We start from the raw sequence: 14,731 nt of genomic DNA on the forward strand, positions 1-14,731 counted from the left end.
GTGTGAGGTAGACTTGGTGTGATGCAGAGTTGGTGTGAGGCAGACTGGTGTGAGGCAGACTGGTGTGAGGCAGACTGGTGTGAGGCAGACTGGTGTGATGCAGACTGGTGTGAGGCAGACTGGTGTGATGCAGACTGGTGTGATGCAGACTTGGTGTGATGCAGACTTGGTGTGAGGCAGACTGGTGTGAGGCAGAGTTGGTGTGAGGTAGACTTGGTGTGAGGCAGACTTGGTGTGATGCAGACTGGTGTGAGGCAGACTGGTGTGAGGCAGACTGGTGTGAGGCAGACTGGTGTGAGGCAGACTGGTGTGATGCAGACTGGTGTGATGCAGACTTGGTGTGATGCAGACTTGGTGTGAGGCAGACTGGTGTGAGGCAGAGTTGGTGTGAGGTAGACTTGGTGTGAGGCAGACTTGGTGTGATGCAGAGTTGGTGTGAGGCAGACTGGTGTGAGGAAGACTGGTGTGAGGCAGAGTTGGTGTGAGGAAGACTGGTGTGAGGCAGAGTTGGTGTGAGGCAGACTGGTGTGAGGCAGACTGGTGTGAGGCAGACTGGTGTGAGGCAAACTGGTGTGATGCAGAGTTGCTGTGAGGAAGACTGGTGTGAGGCAGAGTTGGTGTGAGGCAGACTGGTGTGAGGCAGACTGGTGTGAGGCAGACTGGTGTGAGGCAAACTGGTGTGATGCAGAGTTGCTGTGAGACAGACTGGTGTGAGGCAGACTGGTGTGAGGCAGACTGGTGTGATGCAGACTTGGTGTGATGCAGACTTGGTGTGAGGCAGAGTTGGTGTGAGGTAGACTTGGTGTGAGGCAGACTTGGTGTGATGCAGACTGGTGTGAGGCAGACTGGTGTGAGGCAGAGTTGGTGTGAGGCAGACTGGTGTGAGGCAGACTGGTGTGAGGCAGAGTTGGTGTGAGGTAGACTTGGTGTGAGGCAGACTGGTGTGAGGCAGACTGGTGTGAGGCAGACTTGGTGTGATGCAGACTTGGTGTGAGGCAGACTGGTGTGAGGCAAACTGGTGTGAGGAAGACTGGTGTGAGGCAGAGTTGGTGTGAGGAAGACTGGTGTGAGGCAGAGTTGGTGTGAGGCAGACTGGTGTGAGGCAGACTGGTGTGAGGCAGACTGGTGTGAGGCAAACTGGTGTGATGCAGAGTTGCTGTGAGGAAGACTGGTGTGAGGCAGAGTTGGTGTGAGGCAGACTGGTGTGAGGCAGACTGGTGTGAGGCAGACTGGTGTGAGGCAAACTGGTGTGATGCAGAGTTGCTGTGAGACAGACTGGTGTGAGGCAGACTGGTGTGAGGCAGACTGGTGTGATGCAGACTTGGTGTGATGCAGACTTGGTGTGAGGCAGAGTTGGTGTGAGGTAGACTTGGTGTGAGGCAGACTTGGTGTGATGCAGACTGGTGTGAGGCAGACTGGTGTGAGGCAGAGTTGGTGTGAGGCAGACTGGTGTGAGGCAGACTGGTGTGAGGCAGAGTTGGTGTGAGGTAGACTTGGTGTGAGGCAGACTGGTGTGAGGCAGACTGGTGTGAGGCAGACTTGGTGTGATGCAGACTTGGTGTGAGGCAGACTGGTGTGATGCAGAGTGGTGTGAGGCAGACTGGTGTGAGGCAGAGTTTGTGTGAGGCAGACTGGTGTGAGGCAGACTGGTGTGAGGCAGACTGGTGTGAGGCAGACTGGTGTGAGGCAAACTGGTGTGATGCAGAGTTGCTGTGAGGCAGACTGGTGTGATGCAGACTGGTGTGAGGCAGAGTTGGTGTGAGGTAGACTTGGTGTGATGCAGAGTTGGTGTGAGGCAGACTGGTGTGAGGCAGACTGGTGTGAGGCAGACTGGTGTGAGGCAGACTGGTGTGATGCAGACTTGGTGTGAGGCAGACTGGTGTGAGGCAGAGTTGGTGTGAGGTAGACTTGGTGTGAGGTAGACTTGGTGTGATGCAGAGTTGGTGTGAGGCAGACTGGTGTGATGCAGACTGGTGTGAGGCAGACTGGTGTGATGCAGACTGGTGTGATGCAGACTTGGTGTGATGCAGACTTGGTGTGAGGCAGACTGGTGTGAGGCAGAGTTGGTGTGAGGTAGACTTGGTGTGAGGCAGACTTGGTGTGATGCAGACTGGTGTGAGGCAGACTGGTGTGAGGCAGACTGGTGTGAGGCAGACTGGTGTGAGGCAGACTGGTGTGAGGCAGACTGGTGTGATGCAGACTGGTGTGATGCAGACTTGGTGTGATGCAGACTTGGTGTGAGGCAGACTGGTGTGAGGCAGAGTTGGTGTGAGGTAGACTTGGTGTGAGGCAGACTTGGTGTGATGCAGAGTTGGTGTGAGGCAGACTGGTGTGAGGCAGACTGGTGTGATGCAGACTGGTGTGAGGCAGACTGGTGTGAGGCAGACTGGTGTGAGGCAGACTGGTGTGAGGCAGAGTTGGTGTGAGGTAGACTTGGTGTGATGCAGACTGGTGTGATGCAGACTTGGTGTGAGGCAGACTGGTGTGATGCAGAGTGGTGTGAGGCAGACTTGGTGTGAGGTAGACTTGGTGTGAGGCAGACTTGGTGTGATGCAGAGTTGGTGTGAGGCAGACTGGTGTGAGGCAGACTGGTGTGAGGCAGACTGGTGTGAGGCAGACTGGTGTGAGGCAAACTGGTGTGAGGAAGACTGGTGTGAGGCAGAGTTGGTGTGAGGAAGACTGGTGTGAGGCAGAGTTGGTGTGAGGCAGACTGGTGTGAGGCAGACTGGTGTGAGGCAGACTGGTGTGAGGCAAACTGGTGTGATGCAGAGTTGCTGTGAGGAAGACTGGTGTGAGGCAGAGTTGGTGTGAGGCAGACTGGTGTGAGGCAGACTGGTGTGAGGCAGACTGGTGTGAGGCAGACTGGTGTGAGGCAAACTGGTGTGATGCAGAGTTGCTGTGAGACAGACTGGTGTGAGGCAGACTGGTGTGAGGCAGACTTGGTGTGATGCAGACTTGGTGTGAGGCAGAGTTGGTGTGAGGTAGACTTGGTGTGAGGCAGACTTGGTGTGATGCAGACTGGTGTGAGGCAGACTGGTGTGAGGCAGAGTTGGTGTGAGGCAGACTGGTGTGAGGCAGACTGGTGTGAGGCAGAGTTGGTGTGAGGTAGACTTGGTGTGAGGCAGACTGGTGTGAGGCAGACTGGTGTGAGGCAGACTTGGTGTGATGCAGACTTGGTGTGAGGCAGACTTGGTGTGATGCAGAGTGGTGTGAGGCAGACTGGTGTGAGGCAGACTGGTGTGAGGCAGACTGGTGTGAGGCAGACTGGTGTGAGGCAGACTGGTGTGAGGCAAACTGGTGTGATGCAGAGTTGCTGTGAGGCAGACTGGTGTGATGCAGACTGGTGTGAGGCAGAGTTGGTGTGAGGTAGACTTGGTGTGATGCAGAGTTGGTGTGAGGCAGACTGGTGTGAGGCAGACTGGTGTGAGGCAGACTGGTGTGAGGCAGACTGGTGTGATGCAGACTGGTGTGAGGCAGACTGGTGTGATGCAGACTGGTGTGATGCAGACTTGGTGTGATGCAGACTTGGTGTGAGGCAGACTGGTGTGAGGCAGACTGGTGTGAGGCAGAGTTGGTGTGAGGCAGACTGGTGTGATGCAGACTGGTGTGATGCAGACTTGGTGTGATGCAGACTTGGTGTGAGGCAGACTGGTGTGAGGCAGAGTTGGTGTGAGGTAGACTTGGTGTGAGGCAGACTTGGTGTGATGCAGAGTTGGTGTGAGGCAGACTGGTGTGAGGCAGACTGGTGTGATGCAGACTGGTGTGATGCAGACTTGGTGTGATGCAGACTTGGTGTGAGGCAGACTGGTGTGAGGCAGAGTTGGTGTGAGGTAGACTTGGTGTGAGGCAGACTTGGTGTGAGGCAGACTGGTGTGAGGCAGACTGGTGTGATGCAGACTGGTGTGATGCAGACTTGGTGTGATGCAGACTTGGTGTGAGGCAGACTGGTGTGAGGCAGAGTTGGTGTGAGGTAGACTTGGTGTGAGGCAGACTTGGTGTGATGCAGAGTTGGTGTGAGGCAGACTGGTGTGAGGCAGACTGGTGTGATGCAGACTGGTGTGAGGCAGACTGGTGTGAGGCAGACTGGTGTGATGCAGACTTGGTGTGATGCAGAGTGGTGTGAGGCAGACTTGGTGTGATGCAGACTGGTGTGAGGCAGACTGGTGTGAGGCAGACTGGTGTGATGCAGAGTGGTGTGAGGTAGACTTGGTGTGAGGCAGACTTGGTGTGATGCAGAGTTGGTGTGAGGCAGACTGGTGTGAGGCAGACTGGTGTGATGCAGACTGGTGTGAGGCAGACTGGTGTGAGGCAGACTGGTGTGATGCAGAGTGGTGTGAGGCAGACTTGGTGTGATGCAGACTGGTGTGAGGCAGACTGGTGTGAGGCAGACTGGTGTGAGGCAGACTGGTGTGATGCAGAGTGGTGTGAGGCAGACTGGTGTGAGGCAGACTGGTGTGATGCAGAGTGGTGTGATGCAGACTGGTGTGATGCAGACTTGGTGTGATGCAGAGTGGTGTGAGGCAGACTTGGTGTGAGGCAGACTGGTGTGAGGTTCCTGCTCCTGGTTCCTGCTCTGGGTTCCTGCTCTGGGTTCCTGCTCTGGGTTCCTGCTCTGGGTTCCAGCTCTGTGTTCCAGCTCTGGGTTCCTTCTCTGGGTTCCAGCTCTGGGTTCCTTCTCTGGGTTCCTGCTCTGGGTTCCTGCTCTGGGTTCCAGCTCTGGGTTCCAGCTCTGGGTTCCAGCTCTGGGTTCCTGCTCTGGGTTCCAGCTCTGGGTTCCAGCTCTGGGTTCCAGCTCTGGGTTCCAGCTCTGTGTTCCTGCTCTGGGTTCCAGCTCTGTGTTCCTGCTCTGGGTTCCAGCTCTGGGTTCCTGCTGTGGGTTCCTGCTCTGGGTTCCAGCTCTGGGTTCCAGCTCTGGGTTCCAGCTCTGGGTTCCAGCTCTGGGTTCCTGCTCTGTGTTCCTGCTCTGGGTTCCTGCTCTGGGTTCCTGCTCTGGGTTCCTGCTCTGGGTTCCAGCTCTGGGTTCCAGCTCTGGGTTCCTGCTGTGGGTTCCTGCTGTGGGTTCCTGCTCTGGGTTCCAGCTCTGTGTTCCTGCTCTGGGTTCCTGCTCTGGGTTCCTGCTCTGGGTTCCTGCTCTGGGTTCCAGCTCTGGGTTCCTTCTCTCCGGGTACTCCACCTTCCTCCCACCATGCATGTCAGGTTCACTGGTGGCTGTAAGCTGATGGCAGGAGTGCGTGTGAGCGTGCACGGTCGTTGGTGTCAGTGCAGAAAATGGATGGAGCAGAAGTGACAGTAAAGATGGAGGAGGGCAGGCAGCAGTTGTGTCGGGGTGAACTGAAACGGGGCAGGAGGAAGTGGTTTGTGTAGAAATGACAGGTTTGACGGCAGCTTCCTGCTCTCAGTCTGAACTCAGGTAGTTACACAAGTCCTGACACAAATGATGCAGATGGGACCCTGTAAACCACCCGGTACATGCACAAAGGTGACAGATAGCCGTGCACAGGCTGCTTCTCGGACTGTTCTGGCTGTGTTACACCAGCAGCTGGGTGGGGACAGGCTGTAAAGGGAGGATTCGTGCTCTCAGCCTGTCTCAGAGGGAGGCAGGAAGCAGCCTGCAGGCGGGGAGTGGTCGGGCGTATAAAAGGACCTTCTTCTTCCTGGTCCCTGCATTCCTCTTCTCTCGCCCGTGCTGTTTGTACCTCAGACTCGACCTGCACAGGTAAGCTGGCCTGGTGCCTCACGCACACTCACGCGCCTCCTGAGCTGTGATTGATTGTCCTCTGTGTGTGTTGTTAGGGATCAGAATGTCGTGGGACTCGTACGTCGATTTGCTGATGACCAATCCAGAATCAGTGATAGCTGAGGTGGCCATCTGTGGGAGCACCGTAGGGGAGGAGAGTGTGTGGGCCAGGAAAGGCCTGGACAATCTAAAGGTGAGCACCCCCCCCACTGACTGTGACACACGTGGCCTCAGCTGCTCACACTCAGAAAGCTGTGCGGCGTGGCGGCGCCCGACCCGCTCTGTGTTCTCTGACTTCCTGCTGCGCATGTTTTTGGAAATGTGGAAGTTGTTGTAATCAGAAATCTGACGTGTGTGAAATAATTTCACTCATGAAGTGTTTCTGAAGCGCACGGTTACAGCATCACGTTTGTTTGTTTGCAGGCGCGTTTTCAGGCGTTTTCAGGCGTTTTCAGGCGTTTTCAGGCGTTTTCAGGCGTTTGCAGGCGTTTGCAGGCGTTTGCAGGCGTTTTCAGGCGTTTTTAGGCGTTTGCAGGCGTTTGCAGGCGTTTTCAGGCGTTTTCAGGCGTTTGCAGGCGTTTGCAGGCGTTTTCAGGCGTTTTCAGGCGTTTTCAGGCGTTTTCAGGCGTTTGGAGGCGTTTGGAGGCGTTTGCAGGCGTTTTCAGGCGTTTTCAGGCGTTTTCAGGCGTTTTCAGGCGTTTGCAGGCGTTTGCAGGCGTTTTCAGGCGTTTTCAGGCGTTTGCAGGCGTTTTCAGGCGTTTTCAGGCGTTTTCAGGCGTTTTCAGGCGTTTGCAGGCGTTTGCAGGCGTTTGCAGGCGTTTGCAGGCGTTTGCAGGCGCAGGTACGGCAGTTTCCGGGTGTTTGTCTTTGACTACCTTATAAGGACACAGTGTCAAAAAGAGCGAATGCAGGAAGCTGTGACGGCTGCTTCTTGTTTCTTCACGCACATGCAGGCACATGCACGCACATGCAGGCACATGCACGCACATGCAGGCACATGCACGCACATGCAGGCACATGCAGGCTGCGTGAGGTATGTGTGTGCGCATCACCCTGCAGCAGAGTCACATTCACCAGGTTTCTTAGTTTTTACATCTTTACTGACAGGTTTCAACACTTTAGATTTGGGTTGAAGTGTGAGTGTGTCTCTGTGTGTGTGTGTGTCTGTGTGTGTGTGTCTGTGTGTGTGAGTGAGTGTGTCTCTGTGTGTGTGTGTGTGTGTGTCTCTGTGTGTGTGTGTCTGTGTGTGTGTGTCTGTGTGTGTGTGTGTGTGTGTGAGTGTGTGTGTGTGTCTGTGTGTGTGTGTCTGTGTGTGTGTGTGTGTGTGTGTGTGTGTCTCTGTGTGTGTGTGTCTGTGTGTGTGTGTGTGTGTGTCTGTGTGTGTGTGTGTGTGTCTGTGTGTGTCTGTGTGTGTGTGTGTGTCTGTGTGTGTGTGTGTGTGTGTGTGTGTGTGTGTCTCTGTGTGTGTGTGTCTGTGTGTGTGTGTCTGTGTGTGTGTGTGTGTGTGTGTGTGTGTGTGTGTGTGTGAGTGTGTGTGTGTGTGTGTCTGTGTGTGTGTGTCTGTGTGTGTGTGTCTGTGTGTGTGTGTGTGTGTGTCTGTGTGTGTGTGTCTGTCTGTGTGTGAGTGTCTGTGTGTGTGTGTCTGTGTGTGTGTGTGTGTGTGTCTGTCTGTGTGTGAGTGTCTGTGTGTGTGTGTGTCTGTGTGTGAGTGTGTGTGTCTGTGTGTGTGTGTCTGTGTGTGTGTGTGTGTGTGTGTGTGTGTGTGAGTGTGTGTGTCTGTGTGTGTGTGTCTGTGTGTGTGTGTGTGTGTGTGTGTGTGTGTCTGTGTGTGTGTCTGTGTGTGTGTCTGTGTGTGTGTGTGTGTGTGTGTGTGTGTCTGTGTGTGAGTGTCTGTGTGTGTGTGTGTCTGTGTGTGAGTGTGTGTGTCTCTGTGTGTGTCTGTGTGTGAGTGTGTGTGTCTCTGTGTGTGTCTGTGTGTGAGTGTGTGTGTGTGTGTGTCTGTGTGTGTGTCTGTGTGTGTGTGTGTGTGTGTGTGTGTGTGTGTGCGTGTCACACTGCATGTAAAAAAGCTACCTCCAAGGCTCGACTGTGATTGGCTGAAGCTTTTGGGGAAGTGCTCCTCTGCATCTGTTCCTGTCTCGACTTGTCGTCTCACATTCTTTTCTTCTTCTTCTGCTCTTTTTCTGAGCAGAAGTCCAGTTGTTTCCCCTTCGGACTAAATGTGTCTCTCGTGCACGCTGTGGGTGTGTGTGTGTGAGATGTGGAACGACGTTTCAACGATTATAAAACAGATAAATCTACACCTACGAGCATATTTAGGATTAATGGAGCATTTTGTGTCATTTGAATTTTAATGGCACGCTTGAGTCGGCTCTTTTTATTTCTTCTTCCGATGCTTAGATGAGAGGGCGTGGTTATCTAACGAGAGGGCGTGGTTATCCAATGAGGGAGTGTGTTATCTACCGAGAGGGCGTGGTTATCCAATGAGGGAGTGTGTTATCTACCGAGAGGGCGTGGTTATCCAATGAGGGAGCGTGTTATCTAATAAGAGGGCGTGGTTATCTAACGAGGGAGTGTGTTATCTAATAAGAGGGCGTGGTTATCTAACGAGGGAGTGTGTTATCTAATAAGAGGGCGTGGTTATGTAACCAGAGGGCGTGGTTATCTCATTCGACTCAGACAAGGCAGCAGGTGCCACATTTCCCTCCATCTCTGTGTCGCTGATCAATCTCATTCCTTTCACCCGTGTGTTGCTGACTTATTTCAGTCGCGGCGCATCTGATCCACTGAGCTGCTTTTCTTCAGTTTTTTTTAAATATAATGAGATCATTTAAATTCAACATAATCGTGATCTTTCATCCTGATGAAATCAGAGTCCATGCAGGTTTCTACTCTGAATATATTCATTCATGGTTAAGATCATCCCATAATAATGTGCAATGATTAGAAGAACATTAAAGCAGCTGTGACTTCCTGTCAGCTGGTGGGTAGTTCAAGGCCTGTGGGAGTGTTGAGGCTCTCGATCTTTCTGTGTCTGACAGGTCAATGACATTAAGGCGCTGATCAGCAGCCGGACAGACTTTCCTCTGAAAGGCGTGGAAATCGCAGGACAGCGGTACCGGATGCTCCGAGACGAGCTGGACATAGAGGGAAGAAACCTGTTGCACCTGAAGAGCGCCGCTGACGCTGACGGCCACAGCTACGGGATGTGTGTCGGCAAGACCATAAAAAGTGAGACGGATTTCTGTTTGACCAAGAAACTCTGAACAATTCATGCTCAAAGTGTTTGACTCCCCCCTCTGCCTCCCCTCTGCCTCCCCTCTGCCTCCCCTCTGCCTCCCCTCTGCCTCCCCTCTGTCTCCCCTCTGCCTCCCCTCTGTCTCCCCTCTGCCTCCCCTCTGTCTCCCCTCTGCCTCCCCTCTGCCTCCCCTTCCCCTCTGTCTCCCCTCTGTCTCCCCTCTGCCTCCCCTCTGCCTCCCCTCTGTCTCCCCTCTGCCTCCCCTCTGCCTCCCCTCTGTCTCCCCTCTGTCTCCCCTCTGCCTCCACAGCTATAATCATAGCACTGGGGAAGAAAGACGTTGGAAACGGGCAGCTGGCCACTCCTGTATTTAAAATGGTGGAATATCTCAGGAAACTAAACTCCTGAACCAACATGGCTGCCGGGCCCTCCTCCTCTCTCCGAAACAGATGCTCCGCCTCCGGACTGCCCTGCCACCACCGCTTTCTGAGCTTCAGTAGTGTTTCTGTCTTTGTCTGAATGCTGTCTGGTTTGAGCCACCTGCACACGTCAGTGTTACATCATGCTTTACAGCATTCAATCATACGTGTGGATGAAATAAAGACAAACCTGTTTATTTTACCAACTGTCTGTGTTGCTTTACTTCGCCTGGTGTTCGGGATCAAAGGTAAGAGGCAGCTGCAACACCTCCCTGACAAAGAGCTGACAGATAGAACTGCTTATTATTTATCATTGATAGAAGAGAATAAGAACAATCCCAGGTTTCTCTTCAGCGCTGTAGCCAGAACAATCCCAGGTTTCTCTTCAGCGCTGTAGCCAGAACAATCCCAGGTTTCTCTTCAGCGCAGTTGCCAGAACAATCCCAGGTTTCTCTTCAGCGCTGTAGCCAGAACAATCCCAGGTTTCTCTTCAGCGCTGTAGCCAGAACAATCCCAGGTTTCTCTTCAGCGCTGTAGCCAGAACAATCCCAGGTTTCTCTTCAGCGCTGTAGCCAGAACAATCCCAGGTTTCTCTTCAGCGCTGTAGCCAGAACAATCCCAGGTTTCTCTTCAGCGCTGTAGCCAGAACAATCCCAGGTTTCTCTTCAGCGCTGTAGCCAGAACAATCCCAGGTTTCTCTTCAGCGCTGTAGCCAGAACAATCCCAGGTTTCTCTTCAGCGCAGTAGCCAGAATAATCCCAGGTTTCTCTTCAGCGCTGTAGCCAGAACAATCCCAGGTTTCTCTTCAGCGCTGTAGCCAGAACAATCCCAGGTTTCTCTTCAGCGCAGTAGCCAGAATAATCCCAGGTTTCTCTTCAGCGCTGTAGCCAGAACAATCCCAGGTTTCTCTTCAGCGCTGTTGCCAGGCTGACAAAGAGTCCGAGCTCTGTTGAGCCATGTATTCCTTTAACTCTCAGCAGTGATGATTTCATGAGATTCTTCATCAATAAAATTGTTTCTATCAGAGAGAAGATTAATGGAATCCTTCCCATTATTATCACTGATGTATCATCAAGTAGAGCAGCTTTAGAATATCTTTAGAACCTGAATTGTATTTAGACAGCTTCTGTCCAGTTGATCTTTCTGAGCTAACAACAGCAATAGTCTCTTCTAAACCATCAACTTGTATGTTAGACCCAATCCCAACCAGACTGTTCAGGTTCCAGTCAGAACCACAGTCAGAACCACAGACAGAACCACAGTCAGAAACACAGTCAGAACCACAGACAGAACCACAGTCAGTACTACAGTCAGAACCACAGACAGTACCACAGTCAGTACTACAGTCAGTACCACAGTCAGTACCACAGTCAGTACCACAGTCAGTACTACAGTCAGTACCACAGTCAGTACCACAGTCAGTACTACAGTCAGTACCACAGTCAGTACCACAGTCAGTACCACAGTCAGTACTACAGTCAGTACCACAGTCAGTACCAGAGTCAGTACCACAGTCAGTACTACAGTCAGTACTACAGTCAGTACCACAGTCAGTACCACAGTCAGTACTACAGTCAGTACCACAGTCAGTACCACAGTCAGTACCACAGTCAGTACTACAGTCAGTACCACAGTCAGTACCACAGTCAGTACCACAGTCAGTACCACAGACAGTACTACAGACAGTACTACAGTCAGTACTACAGTCAGTACCACAGTCAGTACTACAGTCAGTACTACAGTCAGTACCACAGTCAGTACCACAGTCAGTACCACAGTCAGTACTACAGTCAGTACTACAGTCAGTACCACAGTCAGTACTACAGTCAGTACTACAGTCAGTACCACAGTCAGTACCACAGTCAGTACTACAGTCAGTACCAGAGTCAGTACCACAGTCAGTACTACAGTCAGTACTACAGTCAGTACCACAGTCAGTACCACAGTCAGTACTACAGTCAGTACCACAGTCAGTACCACAGTCAGTACCACAGTCAGTACTACAGTCAGTACCACAGTCAGTACCACAGTCAGTACCACAGACAGTACTACAGACAGTACTACAGTCAGTACCACAGTCAGTACCACAGACAGTACTACAGACAGTACTACAGTCAGTACTACAGTCAGTACCACAGTCAGTACCACAGTCAGTACTACAGTCAGTACCACAGTCAGTACCACAGTCAGTACTACAGTCAGTACTACAGTCAGTACCACAGTCAGTACTACAGTCAGTACTACAGTCAGTACCAGAGTCAGTACCACAGTCAGTACTACAGTCAGTACCACAGTCAGTACCACAGACAGTACCACAGTCAGTACTACAGTCAGTACCACAGTCAGTACTACAGTCAGTACCACAGTCAGTACTACAGTCAGTACTACAGTCAGTACCACAGTCAGTACCACAGTCAGTACTACAGTCAGTACCACAGTCAGTACCACAGTCAGTACTACAGTCAGTACCACAGTCAGTACTACAGTCAGTACCACAGTCAGTACTACAGTCAGTACCACAGTAGCAGTTTCTCCAGTGGCTCCTCAGTTATATTTAGCTTGGTCGGCTCTCAGAGGCTGAAGCACACTTAAAGGTGAGTTTAAAGGGTAAGGTGTGTGTCTGTGTGTGTGTTAGGGTTACTGCCCTTTGCAGTGAATGCTTCTCAAGTCTCACATTTCCCCTTTTATGAACTTTGACCTTCTCTGAAGGAGTTAGGGGCCGTCCGGATAGTTCCATCACAGTGAGAACCGTTCTAACGCACATGTGGAAGAAAATGTTGAGCCTGTGTGCTGAGATGTGATATCTGAGTGATATCTGAGTGATATTTGAGTGATATCTGATTGATATCTGAGTGATATCAGAGTGATATCAGAGTGATATCAGAGTGATATCAGAGTGATATCTGAGTGATATCAGAGTGATATCAGAGTGATATCTGAGTGATATTTGAGTGATATCTGATTGATATCTGAGTGATATCAGAGTGATATGTGATTGATATCTGATTGATATCTGATTGATATCTGATTGATATCTGAGTGATATCAGAGTGATATGTGATTGATATCTGATTGATATCTGATTGATATCTGATTGATATCTGATTGATATCTGAGTGATATCAGAGTGATATCAGAGTGATATCAGAGTGATATCTGAGTGATATCTGAGTGGTATCTGAGTGATATGTGATTGATATGTGATTGATATCTGATTGATATCTGATTGATATCTGATTGATATCTGAGTGATATCTGAGTGATATCAGAGTGATATCAGAGTGATATCTGAGTGATATCTGAGTGATATCAGAGTGATATCAGAGTGATATCAGAGTGGTATCTGAGTGATATGTGATTGATATCTGATTGATATCTGATTGATATCTGAGTGATATCTGAGTGATATCAGAGTGATATCAGAGTGATATCAGAGTGATATTTGAGTGATATCTGATTGATATCAGAGTGATATCTGAATGATATCTGAGTGATTTCTGAGTGATATCTGAGTGATATCTGAGTGATATCTGATTGATATCTGATTGATATCTGAGTGATATCAGAGTGATATCTGATTGATATCTGATTGATATCTGATTTATATCTGATTGATATCTGAGTGATATCAGAGTGATATCAGAGTGATATCAGAGTGATATTTGAGTGATATCTGATTGATATCAGAGTGATATCTGAATGATATCTGAGTGATTTCTGAGTGATATCTGAGTGATATCTGATTGATATCTGAGTGATATCAGAGTGATATCTGATTGATATCTGATTGATATCTGATTGATATCTGAGTGATATCAGAGTGATATCAGAGTGATATCTGAGTGATATCTGATTGATATCAGAGTGATTTCTGAGTGATATCTGAGTGATATCTGAGTGATATCTGAGTGATATCTGAGTGATATCTGAGTGATATCAGAGTGATATCTGAGTGATATCTGAGTGATATCTGAGTGATATCAGAGTGATATCTGAGTGATATCTGAGTGATATCTGAGTGATATCTGAGTGAGATCAGAGTGATATCAGAGTGATATCTGAGTGATATCTGAGTGATATCTGAGTGATATCTGAGTGAGATCAGAGTGAGATCAGAGTGATATCTGAGTGATATCTGAGTGATATCTGAGTGATATCTGAGTGATATCTGATTGATATCTGAGTGATATCAGAGTGATATCTGATTGATATCTGATTGATATCTGATTGATATCTGATTGATATCTGAGTGATATCAGAGTGATATCAGAGTGATATCTGAGTGATATCTGATTGATATCAGAGTGATTTCTGAGTGATATCTGAGTGATATCTGAGTGATATCTGAGTGATATCTGAGTGATATCTGAGTGATATCTGAGTGATATCAGAGTGATATCTGAGTGATATCTGAGTGATATCAGAGTGATATCAGAGTGATATCTGAATGATATCTGAATGATATCTGAGTGAGATCAGAGTGATATCTGAGTGATATCTGAGTGATATCTGAGTGATATCTGAATGATATCTGAATGATATCTGAGTGATATCAGAGTGATATCAGAGTGATATCTGAGTGATATTTGAGTGATATTTGAGTGATATCTGAGTGATATCAGAGTGATATCTGAATGATATCTGAGTGATATCTGAGTGATATCAGAGTGTTATTTGAATTATATCAGAGTGATATCTGAGTTTTATTTGAATTATATCTGAATGATATCTGAGTGATATCTCAGTGATATCAGAGTGATATCTGAGTGATATCAGAGTGATATCTGAGTGATATCAGAGTGATATCTGAATGATATCTGAGTGATATCTGAGTGATATCAGAGTGATATCTGAGTGATATCTGAGTGATATCTGAGTGATATCTGAGTGATATCTGAATGATATCTGAGTGATATCTGAATGATATCTGAGTGATATCTGAGTGATATCAGAGTGATATCTGAGTGATATCTGAGTGATATCTGAGTGATATCTGATTGATATCTGAATGATATCAGAGTGATATCTGAATGATATCTGAGTGATATCTGAATGATATCTGAGTGATATCTGAGTGATATCAGAGTGATATCTGAGTGATATCTGAGTGATATCTGAGTGATATCTGATTGATATCTGAATGATATCTGAGTGATATCAGAGTGATATCAGAGTGATATCTGTATGATATCTGAGTGATATCTGAGTGATATCAGAGTGATATCTGAATGATATCTGAGTGATATCAGAGTGATATCTGAGTGATATCTGAGTGATATCAGAGTGATATCAGAGTGATATCAGAGTGATATCTGATTGATATCTGAATGATATCTG

At 49.1% G+C, this 14,731-nt stretch overlaps 1 protein-coding gene across 3 annotated transcripts; it reads left to right on the forward strand.

Moving 5' to 3' along the window:
- The first annotated feature begins 5,097 nt into the window (after positions 1-5,097).
- On the forward strand, positions 5,098-9,596 carry pfn1 (profilin 1). Of its 3 annotated transcripts, none has more exons than XM_072376149.1 (4): positions 5,098-5,716; positions 5,801-5,930; positions 8,779-8,968; positions 9,286-9,596. In XM_072376149.1, the coding sequence occupies exons 2-4, from the start codon at positions 5,802-5,804 to the stop codon at positions 9,381-9,383; spliced, it is 417 nt and encodes a 138-aa protein (XP_072232250.1). In that variant the 5' UTR covers positions 5,098-5,716; position 5,801; the 3' UTR covers positions 9,384-9,596. The 3 variants fall into 3 exon arrangements, with proteins under 3 accessions (XP_072232250.1, XP_072232249.1, XP_072232248.1); XM_072376147.1 differs by having other exon boundaries at positions 5,102-5,716; positions 5,794-5,930; XM_072376148.1 differs by having other exon boundaries at positions 5,099-5,930.
- Positions 9,597-14,731: the final 5,135 nt, after the last annotated feature.

Source organism: Leuresthes tenuis, unplaced genomic scaffold (genome assembly GCF_036924035.1).
Source record: "Leuresthes tenuis unplaced genomic scaffold, fLeuTen1.0.hap1 SCAF_22, whole genome shotgun sequence".
Classification (NCBI taxonomy): Eukaryota; Metazoa; Chordata; class Actinopteri; order Atheriniformes; family Atherinopsidae; genus Leuresthes; species Leuresthes tenuis.

What these genes read in the sequence shown, in the direction of transcription:
- pfn1 (XM_072376149.1), top strand. Translation starts at nt 5,802, where the DNA reads ATGTCGTGGGACTCGTACGTCGATTTGCTGATGACCAATCCAGAATCA. An exon ending in AAGGCCTGGACAATCTAAAG is followed by an intron (nt 5,931 to 8,778) that starts GTGAGCACCCCC and finishes TGTGTCTGACAG; the next exon opens with GTCAATGACATTAAGGCGCT. An exon ending in TGTCGGCAAGACCATAAAAA is followed by an intron (nt 8,969 to 9,285) that starts GTGAGACGGATT and finishes CTGCCTCCACAG; the next exon opens with CTATAATCATAGCACTGGGG.